This window comes from Phyllostomus discolor, chromosome 13 (genome assembly GCF_004126475.2).
Source record: "Phyllostomus discolor isolate MPI-MPIP mPhyDis1 chromosome 13, mPhyDis1.pri.v3, whole genome shotgun sequence".
NCBI classification, from domain to species: domain Eukaryota; kingdom Metazoa; phylum Chordata; class Mammalia; order Chiroptera; family Phyllostomidae; genus Phyllostomus; species Phyllostomus discolor.
In genome coordinates, this window is record NC_040915.2 from 46,375,576 (window position 1) to 46,393,549 (window position 17,974).

General features: G+C 42.1%; 1 protein-coding gene across 5 annotated transcripts in view; it reads right to left on the reverse strand.

Annotated features, from left to right (window-relative positions):
* Positions 1–17,974, reverse strand: part of HECTD4 (HECT domain E3 ubiquitin protein ligase 4) — a 154,528-nt gene that overhangs the window by 77,931 nt on the left and 58,623 nt on the right. For 3 of the 5 annotated variants that reach the window (XM_036014940.1, XM_036014938.1, XM_036014937.1), the window contains exons 9-17: positions 14,377–14,535; positions 10,921–11,034; positions 10,048–10,188; positions 5,123–5,355; positions 4,619–4,764; positions 3,150–3,220; positions 2,448–2,553; positions 1,781–1,901; positions 872–1,000 (exon numbers count right to left, since the gene is read on the reverse strand). In XM_036014940.1, the coding sequence (XP_035870833.1) occupies positions 872–1,000; positions 1,781–1,901; positions 2,448–2,553; positions 3,150–3,220; positions 4,619–4,764; positions 5,123–5,355; positions 10,048–10,188; positions 10,921–11,034; positions 14,377–14,535 (1,220 nt within the window). The remainder of the gene's footprint in view (positions 1–871; positions 1,001–1,780; positions 1,902–2,447; positions 2,554–3,149; positions 3,221–4,618; positions 4,765–5,122; positions 5,356–10,047; positions 10,189–10,920; positions 11,035–14,376; positions 14,536–17,974) is intronic. The other 2 variants (XM_036014941.1, XM_036014939.1) reach the window with 1 other exon arrangement.

Sequence of the window (17,974 nt, forward strand, 5' to 3'; positions counted from 1 at the left end):
AATTCATGCAATTTCTTTCGCCTGTTTACAAACTGATTACATAATGAATAAACTCATAATTATGAACTAGCATATGTATGATTTACATAGTTTTATGTACATGCATCAAGGCATAAGAAAAGGGCAAACTGTAATGGATTTTATCTTTAACTGTGGCTTTCTTGCTTAATTTTTCAGTGTGTTTTGCTCAACACTGTAGGGAAGAAACAAGCTTTTATTGATTTTTCTAATTCTCCCAAAGATGAAATTCTGAAGAACAATGCAAACAATAGCCTTAAGCATCTGTCAAAATTATAACAAATGATGCTATAAAAAATCTCTGTATTGCTATAAATTTCCATGTAGAAACAAATTATTGAGTTTACACAGACTCTAACTTAAAAATAATTACAGGAAATGAAATGAACGATAGGTTTAGAAATTATTCAACATAAAGATCGTGAGAAAATTAGCATCTCTTTAAAGTTATCTGAATCAAGAGAACATAATAAATCAGCCAAAATGCCAAAGTTATTTAAACTGTTAGGCTCCTGGATTTATTTATATATTCCTATATAAATAAAACTTTCAGGTGCATATGAGATCACTTGTAAGTGCCGTATTTTGTAGTTCTTAAAAAAACATGAAAATAAACAAAGGCACGAAAAGATCGACAGGAGCACATGGATGACACATTATGAGAGTGTCACAGACATGGCAACCACTGTGCGATGACATAAAAATCTATGAAATGAGTGGCCTAGTATTACCTCTCACAAAAATATAAGCCACATGGTGAAATCCGACATCATAATAGACAGAAATTTATCCCATTAAGCTGCGCTTTACACGCTGGGTAGAAAGCATCGTTAGAATAAAGCTTGGTGTTTACCTGTACCTTCAATGTCTCTCCCTGCAAGGAGTTGTCACTGTCATCATTCTCGTCGGGTTTAATCAGAATAGTGTTACTGAGAAGGTGGTTCTGAACTGCCATCAGATAGCGCAGGCAGGAGGATGCAGCCTTCAACACAAACAAGGGCATTTAAATGATCTAGGTCCTACTGAAACAAGGGATCATGCGATCCTCGTGTTTTTAAAAGGTTTTGACAAGGGAAGCAAAAGAGAAAGTACAGAAAACAGACCAAGTTAGTTTCTTAGGTGATTTATTTGCACTTGGCTTTTGATATAGACTTCGACACAGTTACCGTGACCTTCTGCCTTCTGCTACATAATCCTCACTGATCATTCAGATACTTACTTGAATTTTTGCCTCTTACTAATTTTCTTCCCCCCCTCCTTCCCATCACATGTGTCTCCATTAGAGAAGACTCTACAGAAATTCTTAAAAGAATCTTTGGTTCTTATCAGTCTCTGTAAAACACTGATGGTTTAGAAAACAATGCCAAACTTCAAATTAACAAGGGAAGAAATCTTCACTGTTTTAAACAAAAAAAATCCAAATTCAGACAAATAATTTATTGCAACAAGACACTTAAAGCAGGAGTCATCTTGGAAGAAAGTATTTCGAATGGATTTGTCTAGTTCTACATTTCTGGGACAAGCACAGGCACCCACGGACCTTCACCAGGTAAGTCTGTCCTTGTCAAGTGTGCGTGCGCACCTCAACACAGTAGAATGAAAACAGGAACACTGGGCTCAATTTTACTTTCATCAAACACATTTTTACTGAGATCTGGTCAAGATGGCAGAGCAGATGGACGCTGCCGTCGCCTCCTCACATACATTAAAATTACAGCTAAATTATGGAACAATCGACCTGGATAAATACATTTTTACTTACAGGCACAGTCGAAAGGAGTTTTTGAAAATCATCTTTAGAAACAGTTTGGCACTTGGTGATTAAGATACAGGATTCTCGTACAACAATCTTCAGAATGTAGTGTAAAAGTTCATCATTTAGTCTTTAAATGCAGGAAAAATGTAACAATAAGATACTGATGGTTTAATAACAAAAGATAAAATGTTATACAACTGTATAAGATGATAAACAGAAGATACAAAGTTAATTGGTTCTGAAAGCAAATCACCTTAGTAATGATGCTGACAACTGGTTCTGTTATCTAAGTCAGACTCACTGGAAACAAAATGGGACCCAAGCACTTAGTCCAAATGCTTTATAAACAGCAAGGAAAACCAGTGCCTTTCCCCCCTCGCCGGCTCTAACCGCACCCTCCCCCTCTGTCGAGAAGCACGAGGACGGCACCCTCCATCGAGCCTTCTGAAATAAGCTCCACCTACCATTTCTGCCACGGACCCTTCCCCAGGCCTCGGTTTCTCTATTGATTAAACTGAAACGTGTCAGACGTACTGTCTTTCAAGGGGTCAGGGTTTAAACTTAATATGCTAACCATATTAGATATTACAGGAGACTAAGGCTGATATATCCAACTACACACTGATTACTGAGGGAAACACAGAGGAAGAGTGACTGAGAGAGCTGGTGTCACCTGTAATGGTCGTCGTCCTCACTGCCAAACCGGTTGTTTTGAAGCTGCTCTGCTAAATTGGTCAGGATCACATCCCGCAGCTGGGAGAGGCCACTGTTTCTCTCTCCTATGCAGAACAAAGCTCCATCAACAACCCTGGTAATTACACTTTGGAAAGAGATGCTATTGAAGAAAGTTTTTAAACAAGCGGACTGTCGGCAATCCAGCGCCAGCCAGTGGCGGCTGCCTCGCACAAGCGACAGCGAGCCCTGCTGTGCCCCTGTCCAACCTTCCTCAACTCGGGCGTCCTGCCTGAGGTGCGGTTGCCCTGCACACATCGTAAAGTGTGAGCTCCAACCCTTTGGCGTGGCGAATTGTTACTGTTTCTCTTTAGTCTAACTGTAAAGCTGCATTTTCATGTGTGGGAAAACTGGCTTGGAAACCCCCAAGAAGTCATCACTGTCAATGTTCATTAAATAGCTAAACAAGGAACAGAAGGCTGAGTGGTGGAGACAGAAAGGTTTATAAAGCTTGGAGATATATGTATATACAAAACATGGTTCTTGCTTTCTTCTGGCTGAAGTGCTGGCATTATGCGCAGATACGTTTTGAAAATTAACGCTCACAGATATGAAGGAAAAAATCTATTATCCTGAATGTCCAGTTGTTTCCTTAGGGGAAAAAGAAATGGTAGTTCAAGGACAATTAAAGGGTAGTTCTTACCTTCAGTTAAGACCAGCTTAAGTAAGTTATTGATTTCAGTTTCACCTGGGTATAAGATATTCAAACCAGAGCTGAAACGACAGAAAAGTCAAAAAGCTTTTAGACAAATGTTCTAGGAAATCCAAACTCCACTTAAATGTTTATTCTTATTAAAGGTGCCAGTTTGGTTACATAAAACTCTGAGGTAAGTCTCGTCACTAAAAAGGCGGTTGAACCTGCATTCACTTTGTGGTCAAGCCCGCCCATGGTTTGTTTCCCCCTACGTGTCCTACCTGTAAGTCACCAAAATGGCGACTCACCTGAGGTCAGAAGCAGGACTCGTTAACGAGAACTGAGCGCTAAAAAAATCAATGGTGTCAAGCCAGCTATATATGGAGGCTGCGCCAAAAAATCATTTGAGAAGGGGATTTTCTGATTCTCAGCTCTTCCAAAGGGGCAGAAAGAACAGTATTGCAAATAGTGCGAGAATTTTTCTTCCTTTCATTTTTTATGAGATCTAATGTGCAGTGAAGCACACATATGTAAAGTGTACAATTTGGTAAGTTTTGACAGATGTACATACCCATGAGGAGTCACCAACAAGACGGTGAACATGCTCACGAGCCCCAGGAGCTGCCTCGCGGCACTAGGTGCACATTTTTGATTTGATGGCCTCAACGGAAAGAGACCAACAGCACAACCTGTTGTGGAAGCAAAGAACTTGCCCTCCCTCTCCGCCCACCGGTCATCCAGCACTTCCAGACCCAGCACTCAGTTCTCTCTTGGTCACTACATCATACTTGTTCACATTAAGGCTATATTCCTGGACAGAAGTTCGTTGCACTCAGAGTGTGTGTATGCATGCGTGTGTGTAGACAGATGATAGAGAGAATGACAATAGAAAATGGTCCACAAATTCTGCCCTCTTGCCTAACAAGGTATTAAGTAGATTTTAGAAGGTTAACGTTGCCGAGCACTTACTTTGCATTGGACCTTACCTTATTAAAATCTCACAAACCTGTGAAGTGGGTACTATTTCTACGCCCATTTTATAGCTGAGGAAATGGAAGACTCAAAGTCATAGCTAGTAAATGGCAGAGCAAAGACTAGAACCCAGGTCTGCCTGAGGCCAAAGCTGGCTTCTTAACCCTCTTGCCAGACTCTCCCAAATGAGATAAACATCTGCTTATAAACCATCAAAATATACACTCCAAGTCTATTTTTGTCTTTTATTTTTTTTAAAGGATCCAGTGAGGATCTTAGGTTCAGACTGGGAAGGGGAATGCAGGAACATGGATGGCTTCGGCCCCTGGGAATGGGGCCACAAGCCCTGTCCAGCGGCAGGGTCCTCTGCGCAGGAGGCCCTGGCTGGGACGGGCTGGCTGGGACGGGCTGGGGAAGAGGCGCCTCGGGCGCCCCCCCGCCCCCCACGGGGAAGATCAGGAGGCAGCACTCGGAGGAGAGCACCGTGACAATCACTTACTGATTACCTGATGGCCAGGCAGACTTCCTTCTGAATCTCAGGGCAAATTTGGTCTTTCGGTGCCATCAGCAGCTGCCAAAGAAGCAATCCCGACCGTCGAATGATGTCTCGGTTCCTTTCAGTTTGTGGGCTGAAGAAAAATTTAAACACCACCTACAGAAACAGAAAGAGTACATCTAAAAACGTGAATTCTACCGGGGATAACATTATCCCTCTGGAGAAAGTACACGCAGATATTCTTGTGAATACATTTTAACCACAATCTCTTCAATTGTGTAATGGTATAATTACAGTAAATACTTTACATATATTAATCACAATGAACTGCATACAGCAACACTCCACTAACTGCTGTGCCATGAATATGATAATTCTAACGACAGGACTAGAATGGGGTGAGATGCAACAGAGGAATGTTACTACATTTTCTTCTGGTGGAAGCTAGCTGCTGAAGCCAAGCTTTGTGTTCCCTTTTCCATATTGTTATTTATCTCAAAACAGAGTTATTTACCTGAAAGACAACAAGAATGCAGCGTATGATACAGGTGTCTCCATTAACCATGGCCTTCTCCATAATATCACAAATGCTGCTGAGGTGGTGTGCTTCGATCGGATGCTGCTTGCCCAAGACACTGGTGATCGGAAGGTTTGGGTTGGTGGCAAGAAGATTGAGTTGGTGTATGCACATCGCACCAACGTGGTGCAATAACTGGTTTATAACCTCATTTGTGGTTATAGCCTCTTCTGGAAAACAAAAAGGAAACTCAGTGAGGAAAGACACATCCATGCGCAGTCCCCAGGGAACAGCCTTTTGACTTACGGAAGGTGCATGCACACACTAGGACAGAGTGTCTGGGCTCCCAGCTCTGCTGCTGCTGCTAAAGAACCCTTCTCCCTGCCCGAGTGCTGATGTGAAAACACCCGGGAATTTCCGTATTTTTTTTTAATCCTAAGTAGCTACCACCATGGAGCCCTTTCTGTATGCTTGACAATCGGCTAAATGCTACGCAGGCTTTACCTTAAAACACCATCATAAACTTAGACGATTTTAGCCCAGTTTTGTAGAGGAGTAAATAAAGACTCAGAAGTAACACAGCTACTGAGTGGTAAAGCTGGGACTTAAATTCAGGCCATCTTGGCTCAGAGCACATGCCAGTAATCATTCCAGTACAATCGCTCCATCTTCTCTGGCTCCTCTATGGGAGAACCCACCTCCCTCCCGGGTCCAGAAATATCTCCTCCCACAATACCTCCACGTTTTTATCCTTTAGTCACCACGGCCTAAAGAGCCACCAGCCCAACCTGGGGCGGGGGGCGGGGGGGTTGACAAGCATCCTCTTATGTAATAACCAATGCCTCATGGATGGCTACAGGAATTCAGGAATGGAGGTAAAAATCTAAATAGGCAAAGTACACACACACAAGAAGTTTGCTTTTTTCCCCTAAAACAGCTGAAATGAACTGCCTTAAAAAAAAAGAAGAGGAAAGCAGGTCATCTTGGAGAAGCAGGCCCTGATGGAGGAACTCTAGAGCTGCAGACGGATTGTGGGCACTGGGAACTACGAGAAAAGGACTCAAGGAAACAGAAGAGAAGGCAAACTTTGCCATAACCAAACTCTTTGATTGCGTGATAATCCTACAGCCAGGGTGGGTCTCACTAATCCTGTACATTTTGAGTCCCTGATCTTACACCAGGAGAATTCAGGTTGATATCATTCACCTTCACTAAAGACTTTTTGAAAGTTAGCTTTGGGACCTACCCAAATAAAGGAGGTCTCTGATTTTTACTCTGAGTTGGGTGGGAAGCCAGTGGGGCTGTGTGAGCAGAACAGTGTTGATCTGACCACCTAAGGTTGCCAAGACTCCGGCTGTCACGTGGAGACGCAAGCAGACGACAGCAACCGCGAGGCAGTGGGAAGACCAGCGAGGAGGCTATTACGATAATCCGGGAGAAGACAACGACGGCCTAGACTAGAGTTGCAGCAGCATAGGGAGTGGGAAATGGCGAGACTCGGAGGTATTTTGAAGGTGGGAGCTGATGGGATTCTCTGATTTCCGTTTGGGTGTGAGCTGTGGGAGAGTGAGAGTCATAGGTAACTCCAACGTTTTTGGTGTGAGCAATGAAAGAACAGTGGTGCTATCCTGGAACGTGGGGGACTCACTAGGTATAGATTTGGACATGGGGAGAAATAGGGAGTTAGTTGTTGACATGTTAAGCTGAGGATGCCTAGTAAATAAAAAATATAGCCCTGGCTGGCGTAGCTCAGTGGATTGAGCTCGGGCTGCGAACCAAAGCATTGCAGGTTCAATTCCCAGCCAGGGCACATGCCTGGGTTGCAGGCCACGGCCCCCAGCAACTGCACATTGATGTTTCTCTCTCTCTCTTTCTCCCTCCCTTCCCTCTCTAAAAATAAATAAATAAAATCTTAAAAAAAAAAAAGAAAAACAAGTCTGCTAAAAAAAATAAAAAATAAAAAATATATATATACAAGTGGAGGTCAATACATAGTCTGGAGTTCAGGCAAGAGGCTTGTAGACAATAATTAGGGAGTCACTAATATGAGGTTGGCTTTTTCTTTTTGCCTTTTTTAAACAGTTTTATCAAGATATAATTTATATACCATAAAATCCACTCATTCTAAGTACACAATTCCATGACTTCCAGTAAATTTACACAATACCGAAGTCGGGAACCAAAGCAGAGAAATGACTACTGACCCTATAAAAATTAAAGGGAATACTATGAGCAACTTCATGCCAACAAATAAGAAAAGTTAGATGAAATGCACAAATCTCTAAAAAGACGCAAATTACCAAAGCTAACTCAAGAAGAAATAAAAAAAAAAAAAACAATAGCATAGCCTCAAAGTCTCACTTCCCCACAGATATTTCTTAATTACGGTGGTGATTCACACATGTCCACAAGTTCTCTGATGCCCTTCCTTCCAGGAGCTGGAGCCTAATTCTCCTTCCCATGAGGGTGGGCTTAATGACTTGCTTCTAACGGAGCATGGAAACAGGAAAGTGGTAACTGCGCAGCGAGACAGCTGGTGTTCAAACCAAGCGGTCAATTTTGACATCGCCAGTACCAAGTCATGCCGACATCATGTACCCGTGACAAATGATGCAAAGAGAAAGGCACTTCATCTCTGCAGCGTCTTCCCCAAAATCTGTAACTTCGGTTTAAAGTGAGAAAACAACAGACGAACCCAAAGTGAGGGGACATTCTACAAAATACTTCATCACTCCACTCCAAAGTGGCTTTTTCTCTCGTGCAGACAGGATACCTCTGTCCACTACACCCAGCCGTCTCAGGTCTGCTGCTGGCCACCGCAATGATTTTTTCCTTTCAGTCACTGACTCTTCAAACCCAGCATTTCCAATTGGTTCTTTTTTTAAAAAAAAAATAACGTTTTTAATGAAATTCCCTACTTATTCAATCATAGTCATCATACTTTCCTTTAATCTTTTAATGTGGTATCCTTCAGTTCTCTGGAGGGATTTACAAAGGATGCTTTAAATTCTTCATCTCCTAAGTCCAACATCTGAGTTTTGTCTGCAGCGTGTAGCTACTGATTTCTCTGCTCAGTTAGTTTTCTTAACATGTTGCTTCTATCTCAACTTTTTGCTTTCTTTCATTTGTTTATTTTTATTATTCTTGTTTGTTTGTTTTTTTTTAAGATTTTATTTATTTATTTTCAGAGAGGGAAGGAAGGGAGAGAGAGAGAGAGAGAGAGAAACATCAATGTGCGGTTGCTGGGGGTCATGGCCTACAACCCAGGCATGTGCCCTGACTGGGAATCGAACCTGGGGACACTTTGGTTCGCAGCCCGCGCTCAATCCACTGAGCTACGCCAGCCAGGGCTTTGTTTGTATTTTTAAGCCTGGCTTCCTTGGGGTTACCCCATGAGTCAGAGGTTGGGGTCTCATGCCTGTAGCTAGGGGGACTTCCACCCTGGGAGGCTCTGCGTGTTCTGGGGGGAGCACATCCAAGTTCTGGCAGTTTCACACTCTGCCCCGGTTTTCACTCTCTGCCAGCTCCTCTTCACACCTCCGCAGGCTCACGCTCGGCCAGGCCTGTGTGAACAGTGTGGCCCTCCTCGGGCTTCTGTGGGGAGCTTACCTAGGTCCTCTGCAGCTTTCTTACTACCCAGATCTCCCCAGTAAATTTCTGGCTAGCCTGCTCGTTCACTGCTTGCTCTGACCAGAACGACGGACCTCAGTCTAACAAAGCCACTGGTATTCTCTCTGTGCCACCAAGACTACCACCGTACTGATGGTGCTGCCAGGCATGAGGGTTTTCCACGCTCTGCTCCAAATCAAGTCGGCCCGCTCCGGCAGCCAAGATGCTGGTTTACAGAACCTGCCCCAACTTGGTGGAATTACTACACCGATGGAGCTGGAGGTGGGAGAAAGGAGCATCCCCAGCTAAGAACACCACGACGTCCACTGTTCTAACCCAAAGTTCAGTGTTTTTTATAAATACCCACTTCTCAATTTGGTATATGCCTTTTTGTCAATTTCCAGTGCCTAGAAAAATAGTTGTTTTTGAGATTCTGCCAGTTTTAGCATTGTTTTATGGGGATAGAATTTGCTGAGCTACTCACTCCTCCATACCACTATAGCTGACTTTGATGCCATGGGATTTTAAGTTAATATTAACTTAATATTGTTTTTTGGCAGTGACAACCACCCCATGACAACATGCCTCCCACTAAGAACCTCCTTCATCCGTCTCCAAAAGAGAAGAAGAAACACAAGAAGAGGCCCCTGGTGCAGAGCCCCAAGTCCTACCTCCTGGGTGGGAAATGCCCAGGATGCCAGAACACCGCCACTGCCTCCCGCCCCGCCAGACGGCAGTTCGTGTGCTGGCCGCCCGACCCCTGCCAGTCTACGGGAGGAGCAGCAGCACCGACAGAGGCTGCTCCTTCGGAAGGAAGCAGCACTCAGAGTCCCCAGGTCAAGATGAGTAGGGAACCATCCCAATAAACACATTTTGAATACAAAAAAATATTAACTTAATATTAAGAATCTTAATATTTATACTGATAAATACAAAGATCCTTTATTGGTAATTCTACCCAATTATAAGTTTATGGATAAATAAATGTCAATGTAAAACATTATAGCAACATATAATCCCATGCCGAGTACAAGAACTAATTTTTGTACCAAAGATCTGACAACTGCAGAAGAAACATAATTTTCCTGTTATTAAAAAAAAGTCTGTGGACCACCACAAGAGCTCTACTTATTTACACACTATTTCCTTAGTCATAAACCAATCAGACAACATGGGTTTCAGGTTTCTAAGTTCACAAAGGGAAGGCTGTTGACCCATGTTGCTGCCTGGGCCTCGTCCCACTGACTCGTGACACAGCCCTCTCTGCTGTGTCCTGGGGGAAAGCTTCTCCTGGAAGGCCGAGCGCACCTCACCTTTGGGCTCCGTGATGATGTGGCTGACTCCAAGCCTCTGGCAGACGTAATGGAAGGCCTGATTCCCAGGATTGCACCACTGGTCGATGTAGTCGTTCGAGCAGGTCCACAGCATGTTGTTCACTGTGTCGTAACAGGCACCTGCAAGAAGAGCGTCTTTATCCAACTGCCATGTCGTCATCTGCCTGTGCACGTGGTTCTCGCCAGCACTGCCACGGAACGGAAAAGCAAGGACCCCCCATGCCGACAATCCGCACCCTACTCCCATGCATTTCCTTGGCAAAGCATTAGGCTGAGGTTGAGCAAAAACGCAGCTCTGAGTCTCTGTTCTGCTTAACTCCTCTGTGAGCATGGGATAAGTCTCAAGGAAGAGATAGCTCTTAGTGACTGACTCCTACATGACCTTTTTAATTCCATAAAAGATTCAAGTGGCTTGCATTAAAAACCCAGGTGCAATAGGACTAATTAACATAACACCCAAAAAACGTCTTTAGCAATGGAGCCAAAAACAGGTAAGATATGAGCTTCCTAGGAGACAAGGCAAAGAGAAAATAGCACATAGTGCTCATTTCTTAACAATAAGAAGCATACAAATTCCTCACAGGAAATAAATCTTAGAAGAATTTCAAATTTTGACCTTTGAAGGATTTGTTACAGGCATCATCAGACAACCTAATGGACAGTATGCAGAGGAATTTATGCAGAGGAATTTCACATGGCAATTTCTTACATTAATCCTCAAGATTATACAGTAGTATAAAAATTTTTTTCTTTCAGGGAAACCAGAACACCACAGAGAATTGGCAAGATTTTTTTGAGAGAAACTGCTGAAACACTGACTTCCCCGAAGAAGTGTGGGCATTTACTTCTTACCTAATCCTGGCACCAGCGCGCCACGCCCCAGGGAGCTTCCCGCAGCGTCTATGAGATCAGCACGGCTGGTGAACTGACCGTCCGAAATGTTATACACCAAGCTGGAGGCTAGGACTTTGGGAACAAACATTGAGCTGTTTAATAAGCCTTAAAGTGATTGTCAGTCTACTTTTTTAAAAGTTTCAGCTTTAGGCTCTTAACAAGACTTTCATAAAAACCACATATTTTTTTGTTGTCTACTGATGGTAACAATGAGGAGACAGAACACACACATAAGACCACAAAAAGAAAACTCACAAATATCTTTCTAAATAGTGAGCCATATTTTTAAGTGTTTTTTAAATGGAAACTTTTGCATAAAGGTTTTTTTAATATGGATTATCAAAAGGGTAACTGCAAAAGGAGTTATTATCATTAGCAACACAAGGTAACAGATACTTTACACATAGTGGGTGCTCAGCAAAGGTTAGTAGACGCATGGCGCAGTTCCATGCAGTGGCTCTACAACTCGGAGACACTTTGGCCTTTGTCCTTAACGCAGGATAGATAGTGCAGTGATGACAAGCATGGGCCCTAGGAGTCTGGGTTTGAGTCCCAGCTCTACCACGTCTGTGTGACCCTGGGAAATTTATTGAACCTCTCAGTTTCCTCATGTGTAAACCAGAGACAATAAAAGTGCCAGCCTCACACAGTTCTCGTGAAGACTAAACAAGTTAAAATGTGTCCAGGATCCACACCAGCTCATATGTGCTAGCTGCTATAATTGATATTCTTTCCTCTCCTTTTAAACATAAAATTTGAGCACTGTGCCACTTGAGCTTGTTTTTCTTATTCCCGTCACCCTGGAGATCCAGATCCTCATCACGCCTGACGTGAGCTATAATCTGAACTGTACTCTTTGTTTCTGCTCTGTTTTCTACTGTTCCATCCTGCGCAGCAACAAATGATCTTCCCCAAATCTCTTTTTTGCTGTGTTTACCATGCATGTGCCACAAATGGGTATATGAATAATACCCATTTTTCATGATTTGAACTCAAGAGCTCATTTAGTCTCTCCCTCCCACCCCCCACTCCACAACGACCCTTTCTTTCTGAATCTGCAGCACGAACGCCCGCTCCCCACGGTCCGGGCAGTGGTGCGCACTGTGCATCATCCTCCAGCTGCCTCTCACACGGCGCCGTGGTTCCCCGTCAGACTGTGAGCAGGCGCCGCTTCTACCTGCTGAGCAGTGCGCCCCCCCCGCCCGCCGGCCCACCGTGATCAATGTGCAATGGGACACAGAAGGGATTTCAGCGTTTATTGATTTGTTGGTCTAAAATAGAATCATGGTGTAAGCTGTATCCTCATGAAGAAAGCAGCACAGTAAAGGCCTGCTCCAGTCAAATGGGGTCACTTTCAATTGAGAGAAAAAACCATGCCTAGGAGGCTAAAAAAGGGTTTAATAAGACAAGTAGTCAATAAAAAGACAAATAACCCAATTTAAAAATTGCCAAAGGACTTCGATAGGTATTTCTCAAAAGAAGATATACAAATGGCCAATAAGCACAAGAAAAGATGTTCAGCACCACTAGTCATTAGGGAAATACAAATCGAAACCACAATGAGATACCACTTCATACCCAGTAGGATGGCTATAATTAAGAAAATAGAAAATAACAAATGTCAGTAGGGATATAGAGAAATCGGAGCCATTTTACATGGCTGATGGGAACGGGAAACAGTGCAGCCCTCTTGGGAAACAGGTTAGCAGTCCCTCCAAAGGGCAGCCTTACAGTTACCGCACGACCCGGAATTCTCCAGGGTACATGCCCAAGGGAAATGAAAACGTGTCCACACAGAAACCTGTACATGAGTTATTCAAAACAGCCAAGAAGCAGAAACAACCCCAGTGTCAACAAAATGGGAGTACATCCATGCAATGGAATATGACTCAGCCATAAAAAGGGATGGAGCAACAATTCATGCCACGACACGGAGGAAGCTCAAACACATCAAGTTCAAGAAAAAGCCAGTCACAAAAGCACACCTATTGTGTAATTCATGCATATGAGAAGTCCAGAGGAGCCGAATCCACAGAGACAGACAGTGGGCTGGCGGTTGCCAGGGGACGGGAATGAGGAGCAGGCGGGGCTAATGGGTGGGGTTGCTACTTGGAGTGATGGAAATGTGCTGTCGCCCCACTCTGCGAATGTACTAAAACCACTAAACTTTATACTTTAAAAGGATGAATTTTATGGTGGTAAGTTATATCTCAATAAAGTTTTTTTTTTAAAAGAGACTCATAATAAATTTACATCATTTACCCAAGGGCTAAGGGGGACATTCTGGTCACATGAGCTGCTAGAGAAAACAAGCTGTTGAAAAAAAGTCAAACTTATTTGATTCAAAGGCAAAAGAGTTTTGGAGTTATTATGCATATGTAAATTCCAAACATATGCAACTAGTGGAAACGACCTAAAGTTCAAGTTGATCTTAGATAATTTTTTTAAACTGCTGAGGTCAAATTTATACCTGCAAGCTTAAGCTAGAGTATGACATGCTTTTTAAAAACCTAAATGTGAAATATAATGATTTAATGAAATTACTATAAGCAAACTGTTTTAAGAGGACAGAATATGAAATATTGGGAAATGAAAACAAGTAAACTGATTTTAAAACATTTTAATTTCATGTGCCTAAACAAATTTCAAAGAAAAAAGAACTCCCCCCAAAGTTACCACACATAAAAGGAATAATTTCTTTTGCGTTTTTTTTTGTTTGTTTTTCAAAATACTCTAACTTACCTTATGGTATATGGTCACCAAAAAATAGTGTGAGATACCATTATCCTTGTATTTGTTTACAAGTGGGAAAACTGAGGCCCAGAGGAGTTAAATGATGAAGAAAGCTAGAAAATGGCAATGCGAAAGAAACATTTTTGATTCTATGTTTTCTCTCATTTAACTATTTGTCCACTCTGAAGCCAAAAATCACACTACTTTAATTATTCTAGTATGCCTTCCTCTTCTATAAAAATATATGTATTTATAACATTAATTAATTTTTGCATACATTTTTTGTATTATACATTTTGGCTTAACGTATATGTCCTAAAACAGAGGCATTTCACATACTGTTTTAACACCTTTGGATTTCTATCACAGTGAGTAGAGTTCTTGCTGTAAACTATGTAACAATACATTATTTCATTTCCTAAAATTTTCCTGAACTCATTATTATTTCTAGTAATTTTACAGGGCAATAACTTTCAGGAGTATACTATCACACCATCTATAAAACTTACATTCTAAATGCCTCCTCGCCTGTGACTGTATTGATAAGTTTTTCTGTTGTTATCAAAAAGCTATTGCAAACAACTATTTAAGAGAGTAAGTTTAAAATCATCAACAGCAAAGCCTTCAATTTCAGAGTTGGAGACAAAACTGGGAAAAGTGCCCAACATAAAATTCACTTACTTTTTAAAGACGACAGACCACTTGTTCCCCCAAAAAGAGAGCGCGTGGCAGAGCTGCCCGACCCCCCTGGAGGTGGGACCAGCATCACCAAGTACGTGCCGCAGGTGTAAATGGGCGTCTTCCGCAGCATTTTTAGAGGCAGCCCACAGCTGGTGTTCGCTGACGGGAGAAGGAATGCAAATGGTGAGTGAGGATACCTGACACTCATCACTCTGACTACCAGAACAGACCCGAGGGTCAGCAGGGGTCCCTAGCTCAGACAAGGACATATACCCAGATTTGGAAAACACAACAAGAAGTGACGGGCCAAGGAGAAAATGATAATCTTGTGGCTCTCTAGCCTGGCCTCAAGCCCCCTGATATGTGACAGCTCTCAAAGGTGTTCCCAGTAGCCAATGTGCCTGTGTCTCTAAAAATCCCTTCAAAAGGATAAACCCTCACAGGGACCAAACCTCAGAATAAAAGAAGAACCCGACTGCTTGTGTTTGCCCAGGAAACGGTGCTCTGACCGAGATCTCTGCATCTCACACAGAGCAGGTTCTTCGCGGGTTCAGGACATCACATTCATTCCAAGCAGCTTGGAGCATGAAGCCAGCCAGAAATTTCGAACTATAACTAGTTAATAGAAGCTTTCACAATATCTGTCTCAAAATAATGTTATACTTGTGTGATTTATGATAACCCATTCCATATTTTCTTTATGATAACCCATTACATATTTCCTTTTTTGAGAATCAGTGACATAAACTATCATTAAGAAAATACTTATTTCTGCTCAAGAGGCATAAAATGTATTTTCAGCTCCTTTGCTGGCAGATATGAAAATGCACAGAGAATTTAAGGATTTTCTATGTTAGCGCAGTGAGGATTGATGATGGCAACAGAATGTCAGTGCTTTGCCTAGGAAGCTGTCAGGGCATAAAATATAGCTGCCTGGATGTAAAATCATCTTTAGATGGTTTAGATTGGAAAATAACACCTGATCTAATATTTGCTTTGAATGCTTGTGCTTCTAAAAAAAAAAAGAAAGAAAGAAAGAAAGCTCTATTTTTTAAGACTCCAAGCCCCCAGCAAGTACATTCTTTGTTCAGGACATAAATCCAGAAGGGCTAAGGTCCCACAGATAAGAAATCCAAAAGGGGTGTGATCGGAAAGTTAGCAATATTGTGAGCATAACATTTTCACCAAGGTGCTTTTAACAGGCGTACTCATGTTACCATGGTAACAGGTACTAGTTTATCCCAATAAAAAATTCTCCACCCTCTGAATGTTGAATTGTCAAAAATCTCTTGGCCTGTAGTTGGTGAATTTCATGTAGCACCATCATGTAAAATGAATATGCACAGGATGCATCTGTAAGCACGAAGAGATCACACGTCTAGAACACAGACTCCTGTCTTCACGAAATTCTAAGTGTGCCCTTGTCTCTGGAGCTCTCCTTCATGTTCTGCTCAGGCTTCGTGGCCCAGCGAGCATTCCCGTAGTATTTATGCTGTTCAGGGTGGGTTCAATTTCCTCCTCTCATCAAGGGACAAACCCAGACGAAACCTTCAGCTTGCCAAGAAAATGTTTATTTAGGTAAAAAGAGCTGTCATCTCTCCCTGGCTGGCGTAGCTCAGTAGATGGAGCGCGGGCTGGGAACCAAAGTGTCGCAGGTTCTATTCCCAGCCAGGGCACATGCCTGGGTTGCAGGCCATGACCCCCAGCAACCGCACATCGATGTTTCTCTCTTTCTCCCTTCCCTCTCTAAAAGTAAATAAATAAAATCTTTAAAAAAAAAAAAAGCTGTCATCTCAAAGTATTTCCTATTATACAAATTTCCTACAAGCCCAGGTAATAAGAGCTATTAACAACTTCCCCACTTACACTCGACATAACAGAAATCAATGGAAATAAAATACTATCCTTCTTAAATTCTAATATAAACTAGTATTTAGTTTGATAGCCTCATAATAAATTAATTAAATATTTTCTCTTCCTAACATTTCAATATATAAAAGGATTAAAGGATAAAATTGCATTAAATTAATTAAGCACATTAATTCAAATACACTTTTCTGTGACATCTTTTTCTAGCCTCAGCTTTTACTGCGGCTGATGATTTGGTATAAATTCACATAGTTGGAATGTAACCTATAAACTCTTCAAGAACAATGGTTCTTGCCCTGACTGGTGTGGCTCAGCTGGTTGGGGGCCAACCTGCAAAGCAAAAGTTCACCGTTCGATTACCAGCCAAGGGACGTGCCAGGGTTGTGGGTTTGGTCGCCAGTCAGGTGCATACAAGAGGCAACCGTTCTTTCTCTCTCTCCCCCCGACCTTCTCCTCTCTCTAAAAATAAATAAAATCTTAAAATGTATGGTTCTTAACCTTTTTTGGGCCACAGATGACCTAAAAAGTCTGATGAAAATTATGATGGGTACATTTAAAACTGTAGGGGGTATGTTTATGAACCCTTTAGATGCTCGTTCCACCCAGTAGAACTCCTGCTTTAAGGATACAGAACCGCGTGTTTAGTAGGCTAACACTGATTAAGAATAGGAGGAAAATAAGAACACGAATTTGTCTTTAATTGTATGTGCATCCACTTTGTAGGATAACAAACTAATACAGTTACCTATAGGGGGCAGAGTAGGGGCAAAATACAGAATACACCTCGAGTTCTCTACATACAGCTTTTTATGTTGTTTTTGCTTTCAAACTCTTTAAATGTATTATCCATTCCAAAATGTTAAAATACAAACACTGAATGATAAATTCAAGAAAAAGCAATCTGCTGTAGGAGGTTTGCCTCTCGCTTGGTCAAGATTGTATTTGGCAAAGACGATGCTAAGTAAGAGCTTTTTACATTTATGAAGGATACATTTACATGAAACCAATTAATTTATACTAACAGTGATGAGAAGGTATTTACAGTTAAAGACAAAGCTGCCTTGAATGATTACTGATTCATGCTAATTCCCACCCACAGCCAACAACATGTATCAGCTTGGAATTTAAAAAAAAAAGGACAACGACTAGAAAGAGAGAAGAAGGTGAGTTATGGAAAGGGAAGCGCTTCCGTGAGATGCGCTGTAGGTGCTCGACAAGGAGCAGTGCCTGGGGAGCATCTGAGGTCTTGCTCGCTGGCACATGTCATCAGTCTGGCTCAAAGAAACTCTTACAAAAATTCTAAAAATATGTGTCGCCTGAATCCCACAGGCAGCTCTCACTACTGACATATCAAGCCAGGAAAAGACACGGAGGAAATGTAATGCATATTACTAAGTGAAAGAGGCCAATCTGAAAAGGCTATATTCTGTATGATTCTAGCTACACGGCATTCTGGAGAAGGCCAAACTATGGAGATAATTTAAAAAATCGGTGGTGGCCGGGGTTGGGGGTGGGGAAGGATGAATAGGAAGAGAACAAAGGATTTTTAAGGCAGTGAAGCTACCTGGTATGATACCATAATAATGGCTACATGTTATTATTCATTTATCCAAACCTGAAGACTGTAACTTAAGGTAAATTACGGACGTTGGGTGGTGATGACTTGTCCATGTAGGTTCATCAGTTGTAACAAAGACACCATCTGGTGCGGGATGTTCATGAGGGAGGC